The sequence below is a fragment of the Hyperolius riggenbachi genome, chromosome 2, assembly GCF_040937935.1.
Source record: "Hyperolius riggenbachi isolate aHypRig1 chromosome 2, aHypRig1.pri, whole genome shotgun sequence".
Taxonomy (NCBI): domain Eukaryota; kingdom Metazoa; phylum Chordata; class Amphibia; order Anura; family Hyperoliidae; genus Hyperolius; species Hyperolius riggenbachi.
The window spans coordinates 57,838,345-57,863,291 of NC_090647.1; the positions used below are offsets into that span (position 1 = coordinate 57,838,345).

The window sequence follows — 24,947 nt, forward strand, 5'->3', positions numbered from 1 at the left end:
GTGTGTCTAACCTTCTGTCCATCTATACATGCGTCTTACCCGCAGTCGTATTAAAGGTTTGTCTGGCTGACGAGGGTTTCCAAGACGCTCCCGTTCAGCTATATCCAGCATCGCTTCTATCTGTAAGGAATGAAAGAACTGCTGATTAGTGCACTAAATCTGTCACATAAAATCACTACACGTTAATTAAAAATCTTAATTCAATTGATGGTAACAGTACAGCATTGCTCCAGTCACAGAAATGTGCCCATACAGCATTTTAGAAGGACCAGCCTGAAGTCACATTGCCTGCTATGTAATATACATCTTTTAAAGGGGAATTACAGTCTAGCATAACACAACTTGTCCATGCCTATATAGATATTGCTTCTTGCTTGTCATTATCCCAATGTAATGTCATCTTTGTGAACAGCACAATTCCCCCCTGTTCACAGCAGCTGGTCCTAGAAGCCTTCATCCTGCATAAATAAAAGTTATCTCAGTAGAGGGAAGAATCAGGTTAGTCCAGAGGCTCTGGCTCCCTCTGAATATATTCAAGAAGGGCTTGTTGAATACGTTTTTGTGGCCACGCTCCCATCTGTGTTCGATTGTGGCTGTTCTACCTATGCACTAGTGCGAACCAAGCCTGCCCAATATCACAAAGCCACTTGTGTAGATTTGTGCTTTTAGGAATGTGCTTTTTTTATTTTTGAATTTGAGATCTGAAGCCTAACACGCGCAGCTGGGAGGGGTGATCAGCACACAGGACAGTTGGAACTGTGTCTCATGCTCCCTGTCACCTCCTTTCAACCAAAAAGATGGCTGCCCCATGAAATCACAAACATTTGCCTGTTCTTTTAAAAACGGGTGGGTAAGAGATTATATTACCGATCTATTTTACTTAACATAACTAATGTAACTTAATGACAGTATGTTTCTTTAGGCTGAAGTTCCCCGTTAAAGGGGAGCTGTCAGCTATACTATCTCAGAAAAAAAAACACATATATAAGTAGGTAAATACTTGTTCTATTTACATACCATTACAGCACTGTCCACATTTTGATTTTAGTGATTTTTCTATAGTAAAAAAAGAGTAAATCCTTCTGGGAAGTTCTGCACACCAAATAGTATACTGTTGCCTTGGTTTCAAGCGTGCTTAAAGGGATCCTGAGCACTAAAAAAAAATGAAACCGGTACTTACTTGGGGCTTCCTCCAGCCCACCGTAGGCCGCGAGGCCCCCCGGCATTCTTCTGGCGCCTCCGTTATTGGCGACTTTCGGGCTGAAGGTCGGCCGGCTCTTCCTGAACAGAGATGCTCCACAACCCTCCTGCGCATGCACGGTTTTCTAACTCTGAATCGCGCATGCGCAGGACTGTTACACCTCCCGGCGCGATGACGCGGTGCGCACTGCCGTGATGACGTGTAGCGTCTCCGTTCAGGAAGAGCCAGCCGACCTGAAAGTCGCCGGTAACGGAAGCGCCAGCAGGACGCCGGGGGACCTTGCGGCCTACGGTGGGCTTGAGGAAGCCTCAGATAAGTACCAGTTTCATTTTTTTTTTTGTTTGCTCAGAGTCCCTTTTACCACTTCAGCCTTTAGTGTTTTTTCACCTTATGCATCTGAGCAATTTTCACCTCCCATTCATTCACCAATAACTCTATCACTAATTATCACAATTAAATAATCTATATCTTGTTTTTTCCGCCCACCAATCAGGCTTTCTTTGGGTGGTACATTTTGCTAAGAAATATTTTATTCTAAATGCATTTTAACGGGAATATTAAGAGAAAAATGGAAAAAATTCATGATTTGTCAGTTTTTGGCCATTATAACTTTAAAATAATACATGTTACCATAATTAAAACCCATGTATTTGTCCCAGTTATTACATCATTTAAATTATGTCCCTATCACATTGTACGGCGCCAATATTTTATTTGGAAATAAAGGTGCATTTTTTCAGTTTTGCGTCCATCACTATTTACAAGCATATAATTTAAAAAATATTAGTAATATACTCTCTTGACATGCATATTATAAAAGTTCAGACCTTTAGGTAACTATTTACGTTTTTTTTATTGTAATTTTTTCTAATTAAAAATGTTATTTAAATATAACATTTTTTTAAATATAACATATTTTTGGGTAATAGATGTAGTTTTACTATTTGGCCACAAGATGGCGACAGTCAATTTTTTTTTTTTGGCTTCCTGTAAACATGCTTACAGGAAGTGAAGAGGGGATGTGTAATAGAACAATCGCAGCTTCTCCATAGAAGGCAGCAATCATTCTAAGGGACTTAAATCAATGAATGGGAACTGATTTCCCATTCATTGATCTCCGGGCTAACGAGCGGCCCGCGCACCCCGGCGGCTCCGTTTTTTTTCATGGATGTAGCTCCTACATCCAGCATCCATATTTGGACGTAGGAGCTATGTCATGGAGGCTAAAGTGGTTAAAGTGAACCTGAGGTGAAAATAAACTTATGAGATAATAAATTGTACGCGAAGTATGGTTGATTAATAAAAGAAAAAAACATTAGTAGTATATAAAAGAGTCTTATATTTTTAATTTTAGTTTTATACAGGAAGATCCCCAATATAGGCAGGGATTGCCTGATGCCAGATATGTGTGCTTGCCGGTTGCTTGAGCAACCAGCAGAAAATAGCACTAACCTCCCTCCGTGCTTTGAAGAGACTTACCGATCCTCCAGGCGCTGTCTTCTACACTTCCTGTGACCTCTGTGTAGAGCTCCTGAAGCATGCATGTGACCAGATACGGGTCACATGACATGCTGAGACCCCTACATGGACGCAGGGAAGCCGCCGGGAGCTGCAGTAGTATAGAAGATGGCGCCCGGAGGATCGATAAGTCACTTCTGCTGCCCCAAAACATATCAAATTGCAAATAGTACTGCCTCCATTATCCCCCTCAGGCATGCCGGTTAGTTGAGGCTGGTTCCACAATGCAAACTACTACTACTACTTACTTACGACGCGATATTCGCCATCTGGCCAAGCAGGAAGTGACGCTCACTTCCTGCCAGCCAAGCAATCATGTGGGTGGAAGTGAATCTTTAAAAATACACTTCCACACATGCGCGCCACGATGTCGCGTCTGAAAGTGTTTAAAAATCTCTGCGTCGCCATAGACTTACATGACTTCCAGTCCGACACAGATCGCCACAGAAGCCGCGCGGTAACGTAGTTCTGGAGCCACAGCAGACTGCACCACGACGCAGGTAATGTGTTTTCCCCCATAGATTTGCATAGGAGTGCGGTAGCAGTGTGTCAATTTGACACACCGCACCGCCCCAGTGTGAAAGGGCCCTGAGACTTCCCAATGCCTGAGTTCTGGATAACAGGGGTTTTACTGTAGCCTTGTTTTGAAGACTACATCAGACTGTCAACATTACAGTTTAGAGTCCACACTCGAGCTTCTATTTACTTTTCAGGAAAATGGACTGAATTTGATCAACAGTTTGACAAGCTCTTTTGCATAGATAATAGCGCAAGTTTTTTACTGGAAAACAGAAAGGGACTTAGATCACTCCTTAGTAAGGCTAGTATTATATGTGTATATGTTTATTTCATCATGTCCCTTGAGTCAACTCTCTTTTTTTTATCAGTATTAGAAGGTAATTATAATTACAGGATTAAAAAGTAAGGAGCTTATTTTAATGCATACCATTCAATCACAAAACAGGTCGTGTATCACTAAATACACAGAAATTGAATAACCCTTTACAACTTAGCTTTTCAAAGGTAAAAGTCTGCATAGCCAATGATGTAACAATGTCTTTGTAATTCCCTGCCTCTGTATGTTTTATTCAGTAGTCTTGTGCAAAGGGTGATTATTATGCTTAACCACTTTACCCCCGCGCGTACGTATTTCTCCGCCCCTTTTTCCATCCTTTAAAAACCAGGGACGGAGAAACACGTACTTTCCGCGTTCCCGACGCTGCCCGCGCTCCCGCTCGTAAACACGCCGCCCGCCGCTAGTAAAACCGCCGCCGCCCGCTCGCCCAGAGATCAATGAACGGGAAAATCCATTCCCGTTCGTTGATCTAAGCCCCGCAATGATCAGCTGCTCTCCTATGGGCAGCGCGATCATTGTGAGAAAAAACTCACGTGTCCATGCTCATTATACTTCCTCCAAGCTTCCGGAAGGAAGCTTGGAGGTCGCATTAAAACAAAAAGTTACTGTGGCCATCTTGTGGCCAAATAGTAAACTACACCCTACACATTTTTCACATACAAATAAATGACTTTTACACATAAAATTAACTCATTACCTCCCACACTCCCCATTTTTTTTTTTTTTGTAATTAAAAAAAAAATAAAAAATTTACAATTAAAAAAAATACATAAATAGTTACCTTAGGGACTGAACTTTTTAAATATTTATGTCAAGAGGGTATAACACTGTTACTTTATAAACTATGGGCTTGTAATTAGGGATGGACGCAAAACTGAAAAAAATGCACCTTTATTTCCAAATAAAATATTGGCGCCAAACATTGTGATAGGGACATAATTTAAATGGTTTTATAACCGGGACAAAAGGGCAAATACGTTTCATGGGTTTTAATTACAGTAGCATGCATTATTTATAAACTATAATGGCCGAAAACTGAAAAATAATTATTTTTTCCCCCACATTTTTCCTATTTTCCCATTAAAACACATTTAGAAAAAAATAATTCTTGGCATAATGTCCCACCTAAAGAAAGCCTAATTGGTGGCGAAAAAAACAAGATATAGTTCATTTCATTGCGATAAGTAATAATAAAGTTATAGACGAATGAATGGAAGGAGCGCTGAAAGGTGAAAATTGCTCTGGTGCTCAGGGGGTAAAACCCCTCAGTGGTGAAGTGGTTAATGTAGCCAAGATACCACAGCGTTATGTTTTGCAGCCTTGCAGGGCTCTCTGTGATGCTAATAAACCCTTTATGGAACTGAACAGAGATAAAATATAACCCTTATAGATCTTCCGCCTACACAGTGAACAGAGAGGAATCCCAAGGACTGCGCACAGAGCATAGGTATGCAGCACGGCGAGCAGAGGCGCCGGGAAGCCCAAGCCACGTCTATGTTACCTTCTCTATGCAGAAGTTCTCAATGTCCTGAGTCACTTTGGGATTGTCGGGGTTGAAGATCTCTGGGTGATCAGCCAGAACCACGTCTTCGATGAAGAACTGCCGGACGGTTTGCAGGGGGAGCTTTTGCATGTTCATCTTCTTGCCTTTGATCCGTAATAAGCCCACGTGTCTGGAAAGTGAGAGGCAGGGGGAGATAGTCAGGAGATGAGAGTTATACAATCTATATGGATTACTTTACAGCAACCCCTTTCACAAATCAAAAGTTATTCGCAAGCCTCGCTGCCATCACAAATACAGAACTGACTCTTTATTTAAAAGATTACGATCGCAAAAAAAAAAAAAAAGGATATTTAAAATACATGTGGACCAGAAGTACCTATTTCCCAGATTAAAATGCAGTGTAAATTAATTTGTCTACAGTAAGAAGCAGGGTTGTGGATTTGGAGCAATTTTGGGTACCTGGAGTCAGAGTTGGAATCAGTTGGGGGATTCATAAACTGAGAAGATGATTTTTGTACTGACTCCACATGCCTGGTAAGTAAGAGACATAGTCGAGGAGTCGGAGCCATTTTGAGTACCTGGAATCGGAGTTGGAGTCAGAGGTTTCATAAACTGAGGAGTCAGATGATTTCTGTACCGACTCCACAGCCCTGATAAGAAGAAGTACAAACCTCACAGATCTGACAGGTATTGGATTAGTCATCTCCTCATAGGAGAGTCTCAGGGTTCTCTTTATTTTCAAAAACACTTACTGAATAGCAGCTGCTCAGTCTAAAGGCTCATGCATATGATTGACTATAATGGGCGCCTCAGAGCGGCAATCAAGCATACTGCAGCACCCGACCGCTGACTCCTAAGCAATCCGCCCCGGTGGATCTACTCACTCGATCACCCGATCGGCGTTTGTTTGAAGACGCAGCTCCCCCGCATGACGTCACATGTGTACCGCTCTGTTAACCCTCCTGGCGGTCAATTAAAACCGCCACGGGGCAGCGCAGCACTATTTTTTTATTTTAATTTTTTTTTTAAAATCATGTAGCTAGCCTAGCGCTAGCTACATGACAGCCGCTGTGCAGCGGCATCCCCCCACCCTCTTCGATCAAGCCCGTCCGGAAATCACGTTCTGAACGGGATTTCCATTAGGGCTTCCCCCGTCATGGCTTCGGGCGGAATGACGTCAAACGGAGTGCCGATCCACCCCTCAACGCTGCCTGGCACTGAATGGCCAGGCAGCGCATGGTGTCTGGGAGGGTGGCGCGGCGGGTATCGGCCGCAATCGGGCAGTACACGCAGCTAGCAAAGTGCTAGCTGCGTGTACCAAAAAAAAAAAAATTATGCAAATCGTCCCAGCAGGGCCTGAGAAATCCTCCTGCGGGGCTTACCGCCAGGAGGGTTGAACCTCCGCACCCCCCCCCTCCCCCCCCCCCCCCTGCCACATAGCTACTGTACATGTCGTCAGCTATGCAGCTGACATGGATCTGTTCTGGCCGGCCTACCGACTACGCACCTTAACTGCCAATATAGTGTGCGAATGAGTAGTGAAGTTGGCCAACATTTTGTAAAGATTAAAGTAGATACTGAGAATCCCCCACGGGGAAATGGACTAGTCCAAAACCTGTCAGTTTTATCAGGATTTTACTGCCTACTGTAAGTATAAAAGTAATTTATTGGGCATTTTACTCTGGGACAAATGTACATCTTATATACATCCATGTTAAGTTTTTATATTTTTTAAGATGGTGGTCCTTTAATAGTAAGTGGAGCCACACACATCACTTCTACTCCAAGTCCTTTGTTCAACTTGTGCTGCTCTGCAAACTCTACTAATCAGAGCCACAGACATCCAAATCTAGCACTGGTGATGGTTAAACAGTCTGCAATAACAGTGAGACCGGAACCGAGGATATAAATAAACAACACTACTAAAACAAGGACTGTAAATAGATGCACTTCCCTCCTGAAAATTCACTAAACAAATGTTCAAAATGAGGGATGCTAATAAAGCACTATAAAAATGTATTGGTACGCATTTATTAGCCATTTGACCTAACTGCTGACTGGACAACAGCTGCTATTGGTGGTGGAAGAGAACTTCATCAGACTAACCTCCCCTCGCCAATGCCAAACACTAACCTCCTCTCTTCGATGCCTAACACACACCTCCCCTTTTTTATACCTCACACTAACAGGTAACTACCAATGTATTTTGTGGGTGTGACCCTCTTCTTTAAAGAGGAACTCCAGTGAAAATAATGTAATAAAAAAAGTGCTTCATTTTTACCATAATTATGTATAAATGATTTAGTCAGTGTTTGCTCATTGTAAAATTTTTCCTCTCCCAGATTCACATTCTGACATTTATTACATGGTGACATTGTTACTGTGGGCAGGTTATGTAGCTGCTCCTAGCTGTTCTGACTGTTACAGACAGCTGTAAACCACTAATTCCTGTCTGTAAACATTGTTACATTGTGGCAGTTTGCCAGGAGTACCGCGGTATTCAGAGCTTCTTGTGGGAGGGGTTTCAGCACAAAATCAGTCACACAGCGCCCTTTGATGGTCTGTTTGTGAAAATCATTCTATTTCTCATGTAAAAGGGGGTATCAGCTACTGATTGGGATAAAGTTCAATTCTTGGTTGGAGTTTCTCTTTAAGTTAAGGAACTCAAAGCATACCTCACACTAACCTATGCTCCTATACCTTACACTAACCTCCTCTCTCCAATGCCTAACACAAACCTCCTCTCCTCTGCCTAACAGCAACCTCCCAGTACAAATATGGTAAGAAGAGAATAAAGAGTAGAAAGCGTTCAGTCAGACTGTGATCAACTAGGAAACACTGTTTACAGCCAGTGACTGGTTAGGGTCTCTTTTACACAAGCAATTGATAGGCAGTGGAATGCCTCTCAAACCCCACAACTGCTTCCTGCTGCCTGGTAACTGCTCACTGCTTCCTGATAACTGCTCACTGCTGCCTGGTAACTGCTTGCTGAGCACACAGTTCCACTGCCTGTGGAAAAGAGGCCTAGTGAAGACTGTGTAGTGACTGTGACTGACTAGGAAAGGGCCCTTTTCCACAGGCGGTTGAACTGAGCAAGCAGTTTGCGAGGAAGCAGCAAGCAGTTGCCACGCAGCAGCAAGCAGTTGTGTGAGTTTGACAGTCTTTTCACTACCTATCAAATGCTTATGGAAAAGGGCCAAAAGACTGTGCATTGCCTGTGACTGACTAGAAAAAACTGTGTATTGTAAGGAAAAGCCATTATTTAAAAAAAAAAAAAAAAGAGAGAAAAAAAATGTACCATGACAAAAAAATTAAGCAAAATAAAAGCATACAGAGATTCTTAATTAGACGGTCCCAACACCAATTGAAAAGCGCAGACAGTCAAGCGTGATTATTAATACCATGAACATGGTATTGTGAAAGCATACCAATAGGTTATTTGGCTTCCAAGAAAACAGGCCCTAGGCAATGGCTTGGATATTAGATTCAGAGCTCCCTTGGGGAACAGCGACTGACAAAATGAGTTCGTCACACTCTGTACAGAGCTGTGGAAAATGTGTCAGCACTCAATCAATGCAAAATATAGGTTGAATATAGTAAGAAGTATGGAAAGGAGACCATTCACAGCAGCAGACAACACCACATGAAAATAACACCTCACAAATCCAAGCTTGTAGAATGCTATACATTTTGTATTGATTCGGTGGTCTAAAGTACATCACAAGGCCAATGATTGTACTCGTGAGTGATGCACACAAAGGCTTAACTGGCTAGTTGAACATATGTAGAGGTGAGCATTCCAAGGGATTAAAAAAAATGGAGGTTTACTGCTGGAAGGAACAAGCAACATTTAAAGAAAGAGTAAGTTGTGGGAAGGTCTGAAAAAGCTGTGCTTAACTAAGAGCTAGCCAAAAGTGAGAGGCAGGAGAGACTGGTCACTGGGGGGACACAGGAAGGGGGTGGCTAGCAATGGCACCATAAAGACGTGACTCTCTGAGCTCTACTGATGACCCCTACCAATCACCCAGCTTATCCTGCACTTTGGGGCTCAATGCTGCTGATAACCCAAGTTCTAAATGGGGTGGGCATGTGCTGGATCAGGGGTGCTCATCAAGTAGATCAGTGTTTCTCAACCAGGGTTCCCTGGAACCTCAGTGTTCCTTGAGGACTTTGGAGGGGTTCCCTGGCTTTTTTCCCCCTTCGAGGTGAGCTGCCTCAGTTTGCAGGTTGAGTAAGTTTCAAAATGATGTCCCTAGCTTCTTAATGTCCTCTTTACTCAGTTTCTATCCATCCCAAATATTAGCTTCCCTACTTGTTCATCACTGGTGCAATGGCCATGAGACTGACACATTACATTGGTGATTAATAAACGTGTGGGATGCCAGAAGTAAGGATGTGTGCACAGCAAATGAAGAGAAAAGAGAGAAAACACAAACACCGGGCAACTAAACAGAGTTCAATGATGGAGAGCATGAAATGGGTGTCCTGTAAAGGAGAAACATGGAATGGGGACTATTACAACTATTAAGTGTTAAACCTCACGCACGTTTAATCTAACTTTAAGATAAATCCTCTGTCCCTCTGTTAGTGCAGGGGTTCCCTGAGATCCGAAAATTATTTGAAGGGGTTCCTTTAGGGTAAAAAGTTTGAGAAAGTCTGAAGTAGATGAACTTCTGGGCAGGGTTGCTCAAATCCAAATTCAGGAGATACCTGGATATTTCTATCCGGATATCTCTCAGTAAAGCTGTGCGGGGGGGGGGGGGGGGGGGGAGGGTCAATCTTACCTGTCTGACGTCTTCTTTGGTCCGTCCCTGGCGCCTCCCACGATGCGGTCCACTCGCTGGTCACATGACTCCAAACACTTACTTCCTCCTGCAACCCGGAAGGAGGGTTTGGAGTCACGTGATGTGCGTGGACCGCATTGAGCAGCCCTGCTTCTGGGTAGATCCCCCACCGCCCACCTGAGCATCATACTCTGTCTCTACGACTTGGTCTCTTTGACTTAGATGATTATGTTGTTGCAAGGCGAGAAGCCATACATTTAGAAGCATTGGGGTTGATTCATACATTTACACTGTTCACCACGAGATATACTGATGACCACGAGTTAAAACATAACCCACGCATGCTATGCACGCTGGCGGCAGCATAGTGTCCACTCTTCAGGTGCGCGCGCTCTTTGCAAAGTATAGGATCGTGACACTTGACTAATGCGGTGGCTACTACATTAATTGATGTAATAGGGGTCGCGGTACTCAAATTTTCCAGTCCCGCACTAGTGCGCATACTTTGCAAGTAGCGCACGCTACGCTGCTGCCAATGTGCGCTACATTTAATTTGCGGTCATCAATGTATCTTGGGCTGAACAGCGTGAAATACATTGCTGAATCATCCCCATTATTTGCTCCTGCTGCTAAAATGTATTTTGCCGGACACGGAGCAAGACATATTGGGACTCTGTTTGGTCGAGCATTGTTCTATTTGGCTTACTGAGGAAGATTTAATGATAAACATCTAAGTGACTGGCAGCTAGTGGTGATCACTGATGGACTGCCCCCGTGGCTTGCATCTGTAGGCAGATTGTACCAGCAGATCATTTTCAATTTACAATTATAGAAGTAGCTCGCAAGCTGAAAAAGTGGGGGCACCTCTGCTCTAGAGCCGTGTGTACTAATAAATAAGTGCACTTAAGATGAAGAAGTGATTTATAATGCAATATACTTTCTGCTTTACATGAAAGGCTTCCTTTCGCAACTGTTTACACTGCAAAATGAATCCTCTTCAGTCCATACTCTGTGTTTACAGATGCTATAGAGGGATAATAATAACTGCAGAATGTGGGAACAGCACATACTTTAGCTACTTTACTTTTAGCTTAAAGGACCACTGTTGTGAAAATTGTAAAATTTAAAATACATGTAAACAAATACAGATAAGAAGTATGTTTCTTCCAGTGTAAAATGAGGCATAAACTACTTTTCTCCTACGTTGCTCTCACAGTAGGTAGTAGAAATCTGACAGAACTGACAGGTTTTGAACTAGTGTATCTCCTCATGGGAGATTCTCAGCAAAGCTTTTATTCTTTATAAAGACGTTTGTTGAAAAGGATGTATACAATGATGCTGGCTAGCCTCCCTGCTCTCTGCACAGTTTTTTGGCAGTTGGACAGAGCAACTGCCATTCGCTAAGTGCTTTTGAAACTTACCTACTGTAAGTGACAGCAACATAAGAAAAAATGACTCATTTTACTCTGGAAGAAACATACTTCTTATTTGTATGCGTTTACATGTCTTATAAATTTTACAATTTTTCGCAATAGTGGTCCTTTACACAGGCACTGCATTGAAAATCATATAATTAATAAAATTGCTTATTGTTTTACAATATTCATTTACAGATTATTTAGTCAGTGTTTACCCATTGTAAAATCTTTTCTCTCCTTTTTTTTACATTTTGAGATTTATCACTGGTGGTTACATAGTTACATAGTTATTTTGGTTGAAAAAAGACATACGTCCATCGAGTTCAACCAGTATAAAGTACAACACCAGCCTGCTCCCTCACACATCCCTGTTGATCCAGAGGAAGGCGAAAAAACCCTTACAAGGCATGGTCCAATTAGCCCCTAAAGGGAAAAATTCCTTCCCGACTCCAGATGGCAATCAGATAAAATCCCTGGATCAACATCATTAGGCATTACCTAGTAATTGTAGCCATGGATGTCTTTCAACGCAAGGAAAGCATCTAAGCCCCCTTTAAATGCAGGTATAGTAAGTAAAGAACCCTTTCCTAAATAAATGGCTAAAGCGTTTTTCCTCCATGCGCAGATCATGTCCTCTAGTCCTTTGAGAAGGCCTAGGGACAAAAAGCTCATCCGCCAAGCTATTATATTGCCCTCTGATGTATTTATACATGTTAATTAGATCCCCTCTAAGGCGTCTTTTCTCTAGACTAAATAAACCCAGTTTATCTAACCTTTCTTGATAAGTGAGACCTTCCATCCCACGTATCAATTTTGTTGCTCGTCTCTGCACCTGCTCTAAAATTGCAATATCTTTTTTGTAATGTGGTGCCCAGAACTGAATTCCATATTCCAGATGTGGCCTTACTAGAGAGTTAAACAGGGGCAATATTATGCTAGCATCTCAAGTTTTTATTTCCCTTTTAATGCATCCCAAAATTTTGTTAGCTTTAGCTGCAGCTGCTTGGCATTGAGTATGATTATTTAACTTGTTGTCAATGAGTACTCCTAAGTCCTTCTCCAAGTTTGATGTCCCCAACTGTATCCCATTTATTTTGTATGGTGCTAGACAATTAGTACGTCCAAAATGCATGACTTTACATTTGTCAACATTGAATTTCATCTGCCATGTATGTGCCCATATAGCCATCCTATCCAGATCCTGTTGCAATATGACACTATCTTCCTGAGAGTTGATGATTCTGCACAATTTTGTATCATCTGCAAAAATAGCAACATTGCTCACTACTGCATCTACTAGGTCATTAATAAATAAATTGAAGAGCACTGGACCCAGAACAGACCCCTGTGGGACCCCACTGCTAACAGTCTCCCATTTTGAGTATGATCCATTGACCACTACTCTTTGTTTTCTGTCCATTAGCCAGTTCCCTATCCATGAACTCTTCCCCAGTCCTTGCATCCTCAACTTTTGCACCAGACTTTTGTGGGGAACAGTGTCGAAGGCCTTTGCAAAGTCCAAGTATATCACATCTACAGCATTCCCAATATCCATATTAGCATTCACTACCTCATAAAAGCTGAGCATGTTAGTCAAACAGGACCTGTCTTTAGTAAACCCATGTTGATGCTGAGAAATAAGATTATTTTCTACTATGAAGTCATGTATAGTATCTCTTAGTAACCCCTCAAATAGTTTGCATACAACTGATGTTAAGCTTACAGGTCTATAATTTCCTGGATCTGTTTTTTTGCCCTTCTTAAAAAATGGGAAAACGTGGGCTGTACGCCAATCCACTGGGACTCTGCCAGTTGCAAGAGAGTCACAAAAGATAAGATAAAGGGGTTTATCTATAACTGAACTTAATTCCCTTAGGACCCGAGGATGCATGCCATCCGGGCCAGGTGCCTTGTCTATTTTTAATTTATTTAGTCTTGCCTTCACTTCCTCCTGGTGGTGACATCGGCAGGTGATCTGTACACAATTCACTAAGCTTATCTCCTGTCTTTAATAACGTTTCTAGGGTTATTACCATGGTGATGAGGCATGTAGTATTCAGGAAACATTTTACCTCAGGCAAACCTAAAGTTAACTCTTCTGTCTTTAAGTTAACTCTTCAAGCCTTAAAATAACTCCAGAATTCTAAAGTAAAAGACAGGCTGTTAATTAACTGCATGTGAAAATAACTACAGAGGAGGCAACTTAAAGACTGACGTGATAAGATAACTCTCTCACTGTGAAAACTTATCTCTACACCTTAATAAGGCAAGATCGATGTGTGGTGGTACGTTTTCTCTTGCCTTATTATTCCCAGCATGATCTCAGTGAATTGAGGCCAAAGTCCATTACTGAGAGTTCTATACACAGAGGCAGATATTGCTTGATTGGCAGTTTGAAAAAGCCGTTATTTCCCACAATGCAACGAGGTTCACATACAGCATACTGTCAGCGGCATCCCCCCGCCCGCTTCGATAGCCTTCGGCGATCTCCGATCAGAAAATTCCGTTCAAAGAACGGGATTTCATGGCGACGGGGCGGGATGACGTCACCGACGTCGCGACGTCATTGGGAGTCCCGATCCACCCCTCGGCGCTGGCCAGGCAGCGCACGGGATCTGGGGGGGGGGGGGGGGCGCCGCAACGGATAGCGGCGATCGGGCGCGGGGCGGCGGCGATCAGTGTGCTGGCGCAGCTAGCAGAGTGCTAGCTGCGTCCAGCAAAAGAAAAAATTATGTAAATCGGCCCAGCAGGGCCTGAGCGGCACCCTCCGGCGGCTTACCCCGTGTCACACACGGGGTTACCGCTAAGGAGGTTAAGCACAGTATAATACCTCCTGGGGTGACGCGCTTGTATTTTATAGGTGTAAAATTTATACTGTATGACTAATCAAGGCTGTATCATGAAACATTTATAAAATATGAAATGTTAACATATGTTAAGCACTTTTCTCCTGTTAAACTTCGATCCCTTGAGAGCTGCAGCCATTCTGTATTCTACCCTGGATCATCCTTGCCCAAGGACACCTTACTGAATAGGTGCTGACTCCAGCCAGGATTCAAACCCTGGTCTCCTATGTCAAAGGTGGTGTCTACAACCAGTACACTAATCCAACTACTAGTGTACCTGTATACATGGTAACACTCTGCATAAGAGTATTCAGAACACAAGGACTGAGAATGCAGTTGTCTCTTTTTGACAGAACTGCACAGCAAAGCATGCTGGGAAGAAAACGTAGTAGCTACATGAGTCACAGGGGCCCGGGATTGTCTTGAGTACCTGTTTCACTGATTTGAGCAACACAAAGCTCTTATGTTGATGATACACTCTGTGCATGGCAATCAGGCACATCTCCCATGATGAATTATCATGTACCTGTGTAAAACGTCTTTTATGAACTTATCTTCCGGTCTATAAAAAAAAATGGTAGCTGAAGCTGCTCAGGTTACCTCAGAGCTGTGCATGGTGAAAAAGTTCCTTAGACATGATTACACTATTCATGGTGCTGAAACTGACGGTCCCATATTTCTATTGCTGCTAGAGAAGATGTTCTTTAGCTGAAAGCAGAGCAACATGAAGTCCTCCTACAGATGAGATAGACATAACAAGGCTACGGGAGAATCTCTTTTCAGGAATTATCAGCCATGCAGGGGCTCCAATGAGCTTGTTTATCGTGTTCACTGAAAATACTAAACAATAATTGGCAGAACATTGCTGCAGGTATTCATGGTGCTGAAATGCAGAAGCACAATGAAGCTATCCATTGTTCTGAAATGCAGTTAGAGTTAACCTATCCATGCTGCTCAAATTCAGAGCCACAGTGTACCTATCCATGGTGCTGAAATGCTGAGGCACAGATAACCTATCCATGGTGTTGAAATGCTGAGGCACAGATAACCTATCCATGGTGCTGAAATGCTGAGGCACAGATAACCTATCCATGGTGCTGAAATGCAGAGGTACAGTGGACCTATCCATGGTGCTGAAATGCTGAGGCACAGATAACATATCCACGGTGATGAAATGCTGAGGTACAGTGGACCTATCCATGGTGCTGAAATGCTGAGGCCCAGATAACTTATCCATGGTGCTGAAATGCTGAGGCACAAATAACATATCCATGGTGCTGATATGCTGAGGTACAGTGGACCCATCCATGGTGCTGAAATGCTGAGGCCCAGTGGACCTATCTATGGTGCTGAAATGCAGAGGCACAGTGGACCTATCTATGGTGCTGAAATGCAGAGGCACAGTGGACCTATCCATGGTGCTGAAATGCTGAGGCACAGATAGCCTATCCATGGTGCTGAAATGCTGAGATACAGTGGACCTATCCATGGTGCTGAAATGCTGAGGCACAGATAACCTATCCATGGTGATGAAATGCAGAGGTACAGTGGACCTATCCATGGTGCTGAAATGCTGAGGCACAGATAACCTATCCATGGTGCTGAAATGCTGAGGCACAGATAACCTATCCATGGGGCTGAAATGCTGAGATACAGTGGACCTATCTATGGTGCTGATATGCTGAGGCACAGATAACCTATCCATGGTGATGAAATGCAGAGGTACAGTGGACCTATCCATGGTGCTGAAATGCTGAGGCTCAGTGGACCTATCTATGGTGCTGAAATGCAGAGGCACAGTGGACCTATCTGTGGTGCTGAAATGCTGAGGTACAGTGGACCTATCCATGGTGCTGAAATGCTGAGGCACAGATAACCTATCCATGGGGCTGAAATGCTGAGGCACAGTGGACCCATCCATGGTGCTGATATGCAGAGGTACAGTGGACCTATCCATGGTGCTGAAATGCTGAGGCCCAGTGGACCTACCTATGGGGCTGAAATGCACAGGCACAGTGGACCTATCTGTGGTGCTGAAATGCTGAGGTACAGTGGACCCATCCATGGTGCTGAAATGCTGAGGCACAGTGGACCTATCCATGGTGCTGAAATGCTGAGGCAGAGTGGACCTATCCATGGTGCTGAAATGCTGAGGTACAGTGGACCTATCCATGGTGCTGAAATGCTGAGGTACAGTGGACCTATCCATGGTGCTGAAATGCTGAGGCAGAGTGGACCTATCCATGGTGCTGAAATGCTGAGGTACAGTGGACCTATCCATGGTGCTGAAATGCTGAGGTACAGTGGACCTATCCATGGTGCTGAAATGCTGAGGTACAGTGGACCTATCCATGGTGCTGAAATGCTGAGGCACAGATAACCTATCCATGGGGCTGAAATGCTGAGGCACAGTGGGCCTATCCATGGTGCTGAAATGCAGAGGCACAGTGGACCTATCTATGATGCTGAAATGTATTGAGGCACAGTGGACCTATCTGTGGTGCTGAAATGCTGAGGCACAGTGGACCTATCCATGGTGCTGAAATGCCTTGAGGCACAGTGGACCTATCTATGATGCTGAAATGCCTTGAGGCACAGTGGACCTATCTATGGTGCTGAAAGGCTGAGGTACAGTGGACCTATCCATGGTGCTGAAATGCTGAGATACAGTGGACCTATCCATGATGCTGATATGCTGAGGCACAGTGGACCCATCCATGGTGCTGATATGCTAAGGCACAGTGGACCTATCCATGGTGTTGAAATGCTGAGGCACAGTGGACCTATCCATGGTGCTGATATGCTGAGGCACAGTGGACCTATTCAAGGTGCTGATATGCCGAGGTACAGTGGACCTATCCAAGGTGCTGAAATGCTGAGGTACAGTGGACCTATCCATGGTGCTGAAATGCTGAGGTACAGTGGACCTATCCATGGTGCTGAAATGCTGAGGTACAGTGGACCTATCCATGGTGCTGAAATGCTGAGGCACAGATAACCTATCCATGGGGCTGAAATGCTGAGGCACAGTGGACCTATCCATGGTGCTGAAATGCAGAGGCACAGTGGACCTATCTATGATGCTGAAATGCTGAGGCACAGTGGACCCATCCATGGTGCTGAAATGATAAGGCACAGTGGACCTATCCATGATGCTGATATGCTAAGGCACAGTGGACCTATCCAAGGTGCTGATATGCTGAGGTACAGTGGACCTATCCAAGGTGCTGATATGCTGAGGTACAGTGGACCTATCCATGGTGCTGAAATGCTGAGGCACAGTGGACCTATCCATGGTGCTGAAATGCAGAAGCGCAGATAACCTATCAATAGTGCTGAAATGCTGAGGCACAGTGGACCCATCTATGGTGCTGAAATGATAAGGCACAGTGGACCTATCCATGGTGCTGAAATGCTGAGGTACAGTGGACCTATCCATGGTGCTGAAATTATAAGGCACAGTGGACCTATCCATGATGCTGAAATGCTGAGGCACAGTGGACCTATCCATGGTGCTGAAATGCAGAAGCGCAGATAACCTATCAATAGTGCTGAAATGCTGAGGCACAGTGGACCCATCTATGGTGCTGAAATGATAAGGCACAGTGGACCTATCCATGGTGCTGAAATGCTGAGGTACAGTGGACCTATCCATGGTGCTGAAATTATAAGGCACAGTGGACCTATCCATGATGCTGAAATGCTGAGGCACAGTGGACCTATCTATGTTGCTGAAATGAAAATAAAATTTTGATATACCTCACATTTAAAGGGATACTGTAGGGGGGTCGGGGAAAATGAGCTGAACTTACCCAGGGCTTCTAATGGTCCCCCGCAGACATCCTGTGTTGGGGCAGCCACTCCCCAATGCTCCGTCCCCGCCTCCAGTTCACTTCTGGAATTTCTGACTTTAAAGTCAGAAAACTACTGCGCCTGAGTTGCCGTGTCCTCGCTCCCTCTGATGTCACTAGAAGTGTACTGCGCAGACACAGACCATACTGGGCCTGCGCTGTGCGCTTTTGATGACATCAGCGGGATCGAGGACACGGCAATGCAGGCGCAGTGGTTTTCTGACTTTAAAGTCAGAAATTCCAGAAGTGAACCGGAGGCGGGGCCGGAGCATCGGTGAGCGGCTGCGCGGGCACAGGATGTCTGCGGGGGACCATTAGAAGCCCCGGGTAAGTTCAGCTCATTTTCCCCTGACCCCCCTACAGTATCCCTTTAAGTGTACAGACACAGTTACACTATCTATGGTGCTGAAATGTAGGCAATATTATTATTATTATTATTATTATTTACAGAATACAGTGGGATGCGAAAGTTTGGGCAACCTTGTCAATCGTTATGATTTTCCTGTGTAAATCGTTGGTTGTTAAGATAAAAAATGTCAGTTAAATATATCATACAGGAGAGAAGCACTGTGAAATGTGATTTACAGAAAGTGTGCAATAATTGTTTAACCCTCCTGGCGGTTTGCTAAAAATCCGCCAGGGGGCAGCAAATCCGTTTTTTTTTTTTTTTTTATTTTCTTTTTCATGTAGCGAGACAAGGTCTCTCCTGGAGGGCTTCCCCTGTCGCCATGGCGACCGGGTGGGATGACGTCATCGACGTCGTGACGTCATAGAGGACTCCGATCCACCCCACAGCGCTGATTGGCACTGATTGGCCAGGCAGCGCACGGGGTCTGGGGGGGGTGGCCGCGGCTCGGCGAATAGCGGCGATCGCATTGCACACGCAGCTAGCAAAGTGCTAGCTGCGTGTAGCAAAAAAAAAAATTATGCAAATCGGCCCAGCAGGGCCTGAGCGGTGCCTTCCGGCGGCATAGCCCGTGCTCAGCACGGGCTTACCGCCAGGGAGGTTAAACAAAATTAGGCAGGTGCATAAATTTGGGCACCACAAAAAAGAAATGAAATCAATATTTAGTAGATCCTCCTTTCGCAGAAATTACAGTCTATAAACGCTTCCTGTAGGTTCCAATGAAAGTCTGGATTCTGGTTGAAGGTATTTTGGACAATTCATCTTTACAAAACATCTCTAGTTCATTCAGGTTTGATGGCTTCTGAGCATGGACAGCTCTCATTAACTCACACCTCAGATTTTCAATTATATTCAGGTCTGGGGACTGAGATGGTCATTCTAGAACGTTGTACTTGTTCCTCTGCATAAATGCCTTAGTGGATTTTGAGCAGTGTTTAGGGTCGTTGTCTTGTTGAAAGATCTAGCCCCGGCACAGCTTTAGCTTTGTCACCGATTCCTGGACATTGGTTTCCAGAATCTGCTGATACCGAGTGGAATCCATGCGTCCCTCAACTTTGACAAGATTCCCGGTCCCTGTACTGGCCACACAGGCCGACAGCATGATGGAACCACCACCATATTTTACTGTAAGTATCAGGTGTTTTTCTTGTTATGCTGTGTTTTTCCTCCAAGCATTACACCCCTTGTTATGCCCAAATAACTAAATTTTAGTTTCATCAGTCCACAGCACCTTATTTCAAAATGAAGCTGGCTTGTCCAAATGTGCTTTAGCATACCTCATTCAGCTCTGTTTGTGCTGTGGGCAGAGAAATTGCTTCCTCTGTATCACTCTTGCATACAGCATCTCCTTGTGTAAAGTGCGCCGAATGGTTAAACGATGCACAATGACTCCATCTGCAGCAAGATGATGTTGTAGGTCTTTGGTGCTGGTCTGTGGGTTGACTCTGACTGTTCTCACCATTCGTCACTTCTGTCTATCTGAGATTTTTCTTGGTCTGCCACTTTGAGCCTTAACTTGAATTGAGCCTGTGGTCTTCCATTTCCTCAATATGTTCCTAACTGTGGAAACAGCCAGCTGAAATCTCTGAGACAGCTTTCTGTATCCTTCCCCTAAACCATGATGGTGAACAATCTTTGTATTCAGGCCATTTGAGAGTTGTTTTGAGACCCCCATGTTGCTACTCTTCAGATAGAAATAAAAGAGAAGGAAGACTTACAATTGACCGCCTTAAATACTCTTTCTCATAATTGGATTCACCTGTGTATGTAAGTCAGGGGTCACTGAGCTTACCAAGCCAATTAGAGTTCCAATAATTAGTTCTAAAGGTTTTGGAATTAATAAAATGACAACAGTGCCCAAATGTATGCACCTGCCTGATTTTATTTAAACAATTATTGCACAATTTCTGTAAATCCAATTAACTTAATTTCCCTTCTCAAATATCACTGTGTGTGTCTCCTATATGATATATTTAACTGACATTTTTTATCGTAACAACCAATGATTTATACAAGAAAATCATGACAATAAATTAGGTTGCCCAAACGTTCGCATCCCACTGTATATTGTCTTGTCCCTTAACTGTCCCTCAGAGGGGCTTCAAATCTATTCCCTGCCATAGTCATATGTCTATGCATGTATTGTGTAGTGTATGTATCATAGTCTAGGGCCAATTTAAGGAGAAGCCTATTCACTTATCTGCATGTTTTAGGGATTTGGGAGGAAACCAGATGTACCGGAGGAAACCCACACAGACACGGAGAGAACATACAAACTCCGAGCAGATAGTGCCCTGGCTGGGATACGAGCCAGGGATCCAGCGTTGCAAGCCATTACGCTAATTATGCTATCTATTAGTGTTGGTCGAATAGCTCATTTTTCGATTTGATGCCCATTTGATCAAAGAGGCCAACATTTTCGGGATGATTGAATTACCAAATTCGAAATGCCTTAAATTCAATGGCGCTGAAATTCGCAGTTATTATAGAACTTCTATTACAGTAAACCTGTTTTTTGGCCCTTGCGGTATTCTATATCCTGCTATAGTGGAGAGTAGGCAGGTGCATGCGTCATACGTCAGTCACATGAGACACATGAGCTGCGGTGGGTGGGTTTACAGCCACTTGTAGCCTGCTCACTATCAGCTCAATACTCTTGGCCTGTGTGGATTACCTTAAAGAGAACCTGAGACAAGAAGTGTCTCTGGTTCCATACTTACCTGGGGCTTCCTTAAGCCCCCTTGATGGGGCTCGTCTCTCACTGTCTCCCAAAGCGACTCCTGCCACCCGTAATTGTGCCCAAAAGCTCAGCGGAAACACGCTTCATTGCGCATGTATCATCCAGGCTGCACAGAAATGTGGACAGAGGAGCACACTTTAAAGGGAAGATCAGCGCTACTCAAAAAAAAAAAAACTGCACTCACCTGGGGCTTCTTCCAGCTCCTGGCAGTCGATCGGTGCCCTCGGCGCAGCTCCTCTCCCTCCGGGCGTCCAGCGGTGAAGAAGCCGACCTCGCCAGGTCAGCTTCCGGGTCGGCGTCATCTGTGTTCCGTGGCGCGGGTCACGTGGTGTACGTGACGTCATCGGGTCTCTACTGCGCAGGCTCAGTAGTTCTGCGCCTGCGCAGTAGAGACCCGATGACGTCCCTGCACCACGTGACCCCCCACCGTGGAGTGCACAAAAGCCGACCTGGCGAGGTCGGCTTCTACACCGCTGGACGCCCGGAGGGAGAGGAGCTGCGCCGAGGGCACTGATCGACTACCAGGAGCTGGAAGAAGCCCCAGGTGAGTGCAGTTTTTTTTTTTTAGCAGCGTGAACCTTCCCTTTAAGTACTGTACCTGGATTAACTGGAGAGACCTATGCTTTCTGTGTAAGCTGCTGCCCGATTATTGCAAATCGATCTAGATTGAGGACTGCGCATTAGAAGCCGTCTGTGGTCGCTTGCTGAAGCATTGAAACTACTAAATGACTTTCAATTATTGACTGAATAAAGATGTGCTTGAGTATGACAATTGCTTATATAGTAAACTACTTTACCCGGTCCTTTGGAGTTTACTATAAAATGATTCTACTGTATTGTGGAGATCTCTTCTTTGAATTTTTGATTCATAGTGCTAAACTATGATGACCACCTTACGTTACGCCATAGTCATTACTGCAGATCATGTTTGGCCAGCAGCTGAGTTCCCAGAAACCCACTTGCTGCTACAGCACTGCACTTTGATACATGCACTATGAACTACACAAGGAGACATCAAAACAAGTAACGAGATTCCTGGCTTCTGAGATTCACTGACAGAATCAGTAATGAGATAAGGAAACAGCAGGGGAAACATCTAATGCTGGGCATACACGGCATTTTTTTTCTTATCAATCGAGCCGCTGATGGCTCGATTGACAATTTCCGACAGGTCCGATCAGCGAGGCGCTCGATTCCCCGCTCGATACCCGAGGGCGGACAATGGGAAGAAAACGAGCGGGGACGAGCGGGGATCGATCCAGGCGCCGGCGGGGACGCGCCGGGATCGAGCCAGCACATAAATCTCACCGTGTATGCCCAGCATAAGTCTTGAGCAGAAACAATCAATGCAAAATATATAAAAAAAATCTAAGAAAAATAAAACATGCGTGCCTTTTCAGGTCCTGATCCTAGCACTCACATGACCAAGGCCGATGTTTTCTTCTCTAGCCTGGATGGCAAGGCAGGAACCTGTACTTCCTAATATGGTGGTGGCCAAAGTCTTGCATCTCTGCTCTTAGAGGTTTTTTTTTTAAGGGAACCTGAAGTGAGAGGTATATGGAGGCTTCCATACTTATTTCCTTTTAAACAGTACCGGTTGCCTTGAAGTACTGCTAATCTATTTAGCTGCAGTAGTGTCTGAATCACACCAGAAACAAGCATGCAGCTAATCTTGTCAGATCTGACAATAATGTCAGACCACCTGATCTGCTGTATGCTTGTTCAGGGTCTATGGCTAAAAGTATTAGAGGAAGAGGATCGCCAGGTAACTGGTATTGCTTAAAAGGAAAAAAAAATATGGCAGCCTCCCTATAACTCTCACATCACGTACGAGAAGAATCGCCACTGGGAGACTTGGGCGCAGGATACAGCCGGTATGGCTTATCCTGCTCCTGCACAAGTTCCCGGTGACGGTAAATACTATTCCCCCTCCAGGCCGCCATGGATGGTGGGGAATGAAATAATTTGGTTTGCAGCAATTGCTGGAGGTGGAATTATAGTGTTTTATAAGTTCAGCTCAGTCTTCTGACGGTGCTGAAGTTACTCACTGCTGTGCCCAAGTCTCCTGCGCAGGAATGAAAGTGTTTGTTCACTTCATGTTTCCTTTAAGTGCTTCAGAAACCAGGACTGCATTGGACCCAGTGGGTTGCAGAGCTCAGAGAAGCTCTTTTGCATAGATAACAACTGAAGTTTGTTTTAACTCATCCTGTACTAGAAAACAATATGGGAATCTTATTTGTCACTAATGTTCTATTTCTTAGCTGTACTACACATACAATTCATCATCTCATACGTTTATTTTTGCTTCAGGTTTTCTTTAACCAGTGAGGATCAGAGGCTTATACCCCCCTAGTGACCAGGCCATTTTTTACAATTCAGCACTTCATAACTTTAATGGTTTATTGTTCAGTTATACAACTTAACACCCAAATTAATTTTACCTCCTTTTCTTCTCACAAACAGAGCTTTCTTTTGGCGCTATTTGATTGTTACTGCGATCTTTATTTTTTTTTTTTTTTTAAAAGGGCCTAAATTTAAAAAAAAAACAAAAACATACAGATAAGTTAAGTGGCTTCCCCTTTACTTGGCCCTAGACTAAGATGCATACACTACACAGACATGTGGCTATGTCATGGATCAGATCGTGATCCCCTCCGAGGGACAGTTAAGCGAGAAAGTAATAATCTGTGCATAAGATGTCAGGGCTATATAAATACCTTTTCGCTGATAAATAATAAAAAAAAGCCTGCCAGCAGCGATCCCGGGCTGTCAGGCTGATCGCTCAGACCCGCTGTGCTGAATGACGGGAGAGCGAACTCATATGAGCTTCCATCTAATCTCGCTCGTCTAGTCTACTCTAGTCTCGCTGAGACTTGGAAGAGCCACTCTCCCGTCACCATCCTGCGTTCGCCAGTCGGGAGGTGGTTAAATACAGCAGGTATGCAATGAAACGATAGCTTTCAGAGCACATAAACTGTACTTTGGGAATATTTTGTAAACAGACATTACTTGTGCACAAAAGCAAATACGATAACTATATGGGTAATAAAAAGTAGGAGGAAAAAAAAACACATTTTTATTGAATGTTATGTCAGAGTTTTATCCTGCTTTAATTGCCTCTCTAGCTGATCTTTCAGAATCATTTACTTGTCTGGAGTAAAAAAAAAATAAAAAAATTATATATTGTGCTCTTTATCCCCCTTTCACCTGTCAAGCCTTTCTATTAAACCCTTAATGTGATGGATAGCTTCACAGGCGAACACCTGATAACTGAGAAATCAGCTTCAACTTCTGAAAATGAAACGCTGCTGGTGAAAGCTAGGTGGACCGGTGAGCTCTTAATAGCCGTCTAATGAGTTCTCAGTAAACCTGAGAGTACCAATCATTGGGCAATTACATTTCTGAACAGGCTGTAGTCCGGGTTCTCAGCTATGGAGATGATATGCATACAAAATTAATCATTCGCTTTTACTAGAACTGCCGGTCTCTGAACAGAGAGGAAAATGTTCTCGTTCATTTGTATTCACGTTCTCTGCCTGCAGACAAATGTCTCAGCTCACAATACATATCTATAGCCATAATCCTTAAAGAGAACCGGTCACATATATGAACATGCAATACACTGTACATCAGCTATTAAAAGACCACGATTGCAAATAATTGTAAAATTTAAAATGAATATGTATAAACTGTACTGTGCAAAATGCATCATAAATTTCTTTCTTCCAATGTTGTCGCTTTTACACTAGGCTGTAAAAATCTGGCAAGCTTTGGACTAGTCCATCTCCTCATGGAGGACCCCTAGGCTCCTTTTACACTTCAT

At 43.9% G+C, this 24,947-nt stretch overlaps 1 protein-coding gene across 7 annotated transcripts in view; it reads right to left on the reverse strand.

Moving 5' to 3' along the window:
- MRE11 (MRE11 homolog, double strand break repair nuclease) overlaps positions 1–24,947 on the reverse strand; it is a 656,612-nt gene that overhangs the window by 199,136 nt on the left and 432,529 nt on the right. For all 7 annotated transcript variants that reach the window (XM_068266826.1, XM_068266825.1, XM_068266828.1 and 4 more), the window contains 2 exons: positions 5,077–5,248; positions 40–120 (listed from right to left, as the gene is read on the reverse strand). In XM_068266826.1, the coding sequence (XP_068122927.1) occupies positions 40–120; positions 5,077–5,248 (253 nt within the window). The remainder of the gene's footprint in view (positions 1–39; positions 121–5,076; positions 5,249–24,947) is intronic.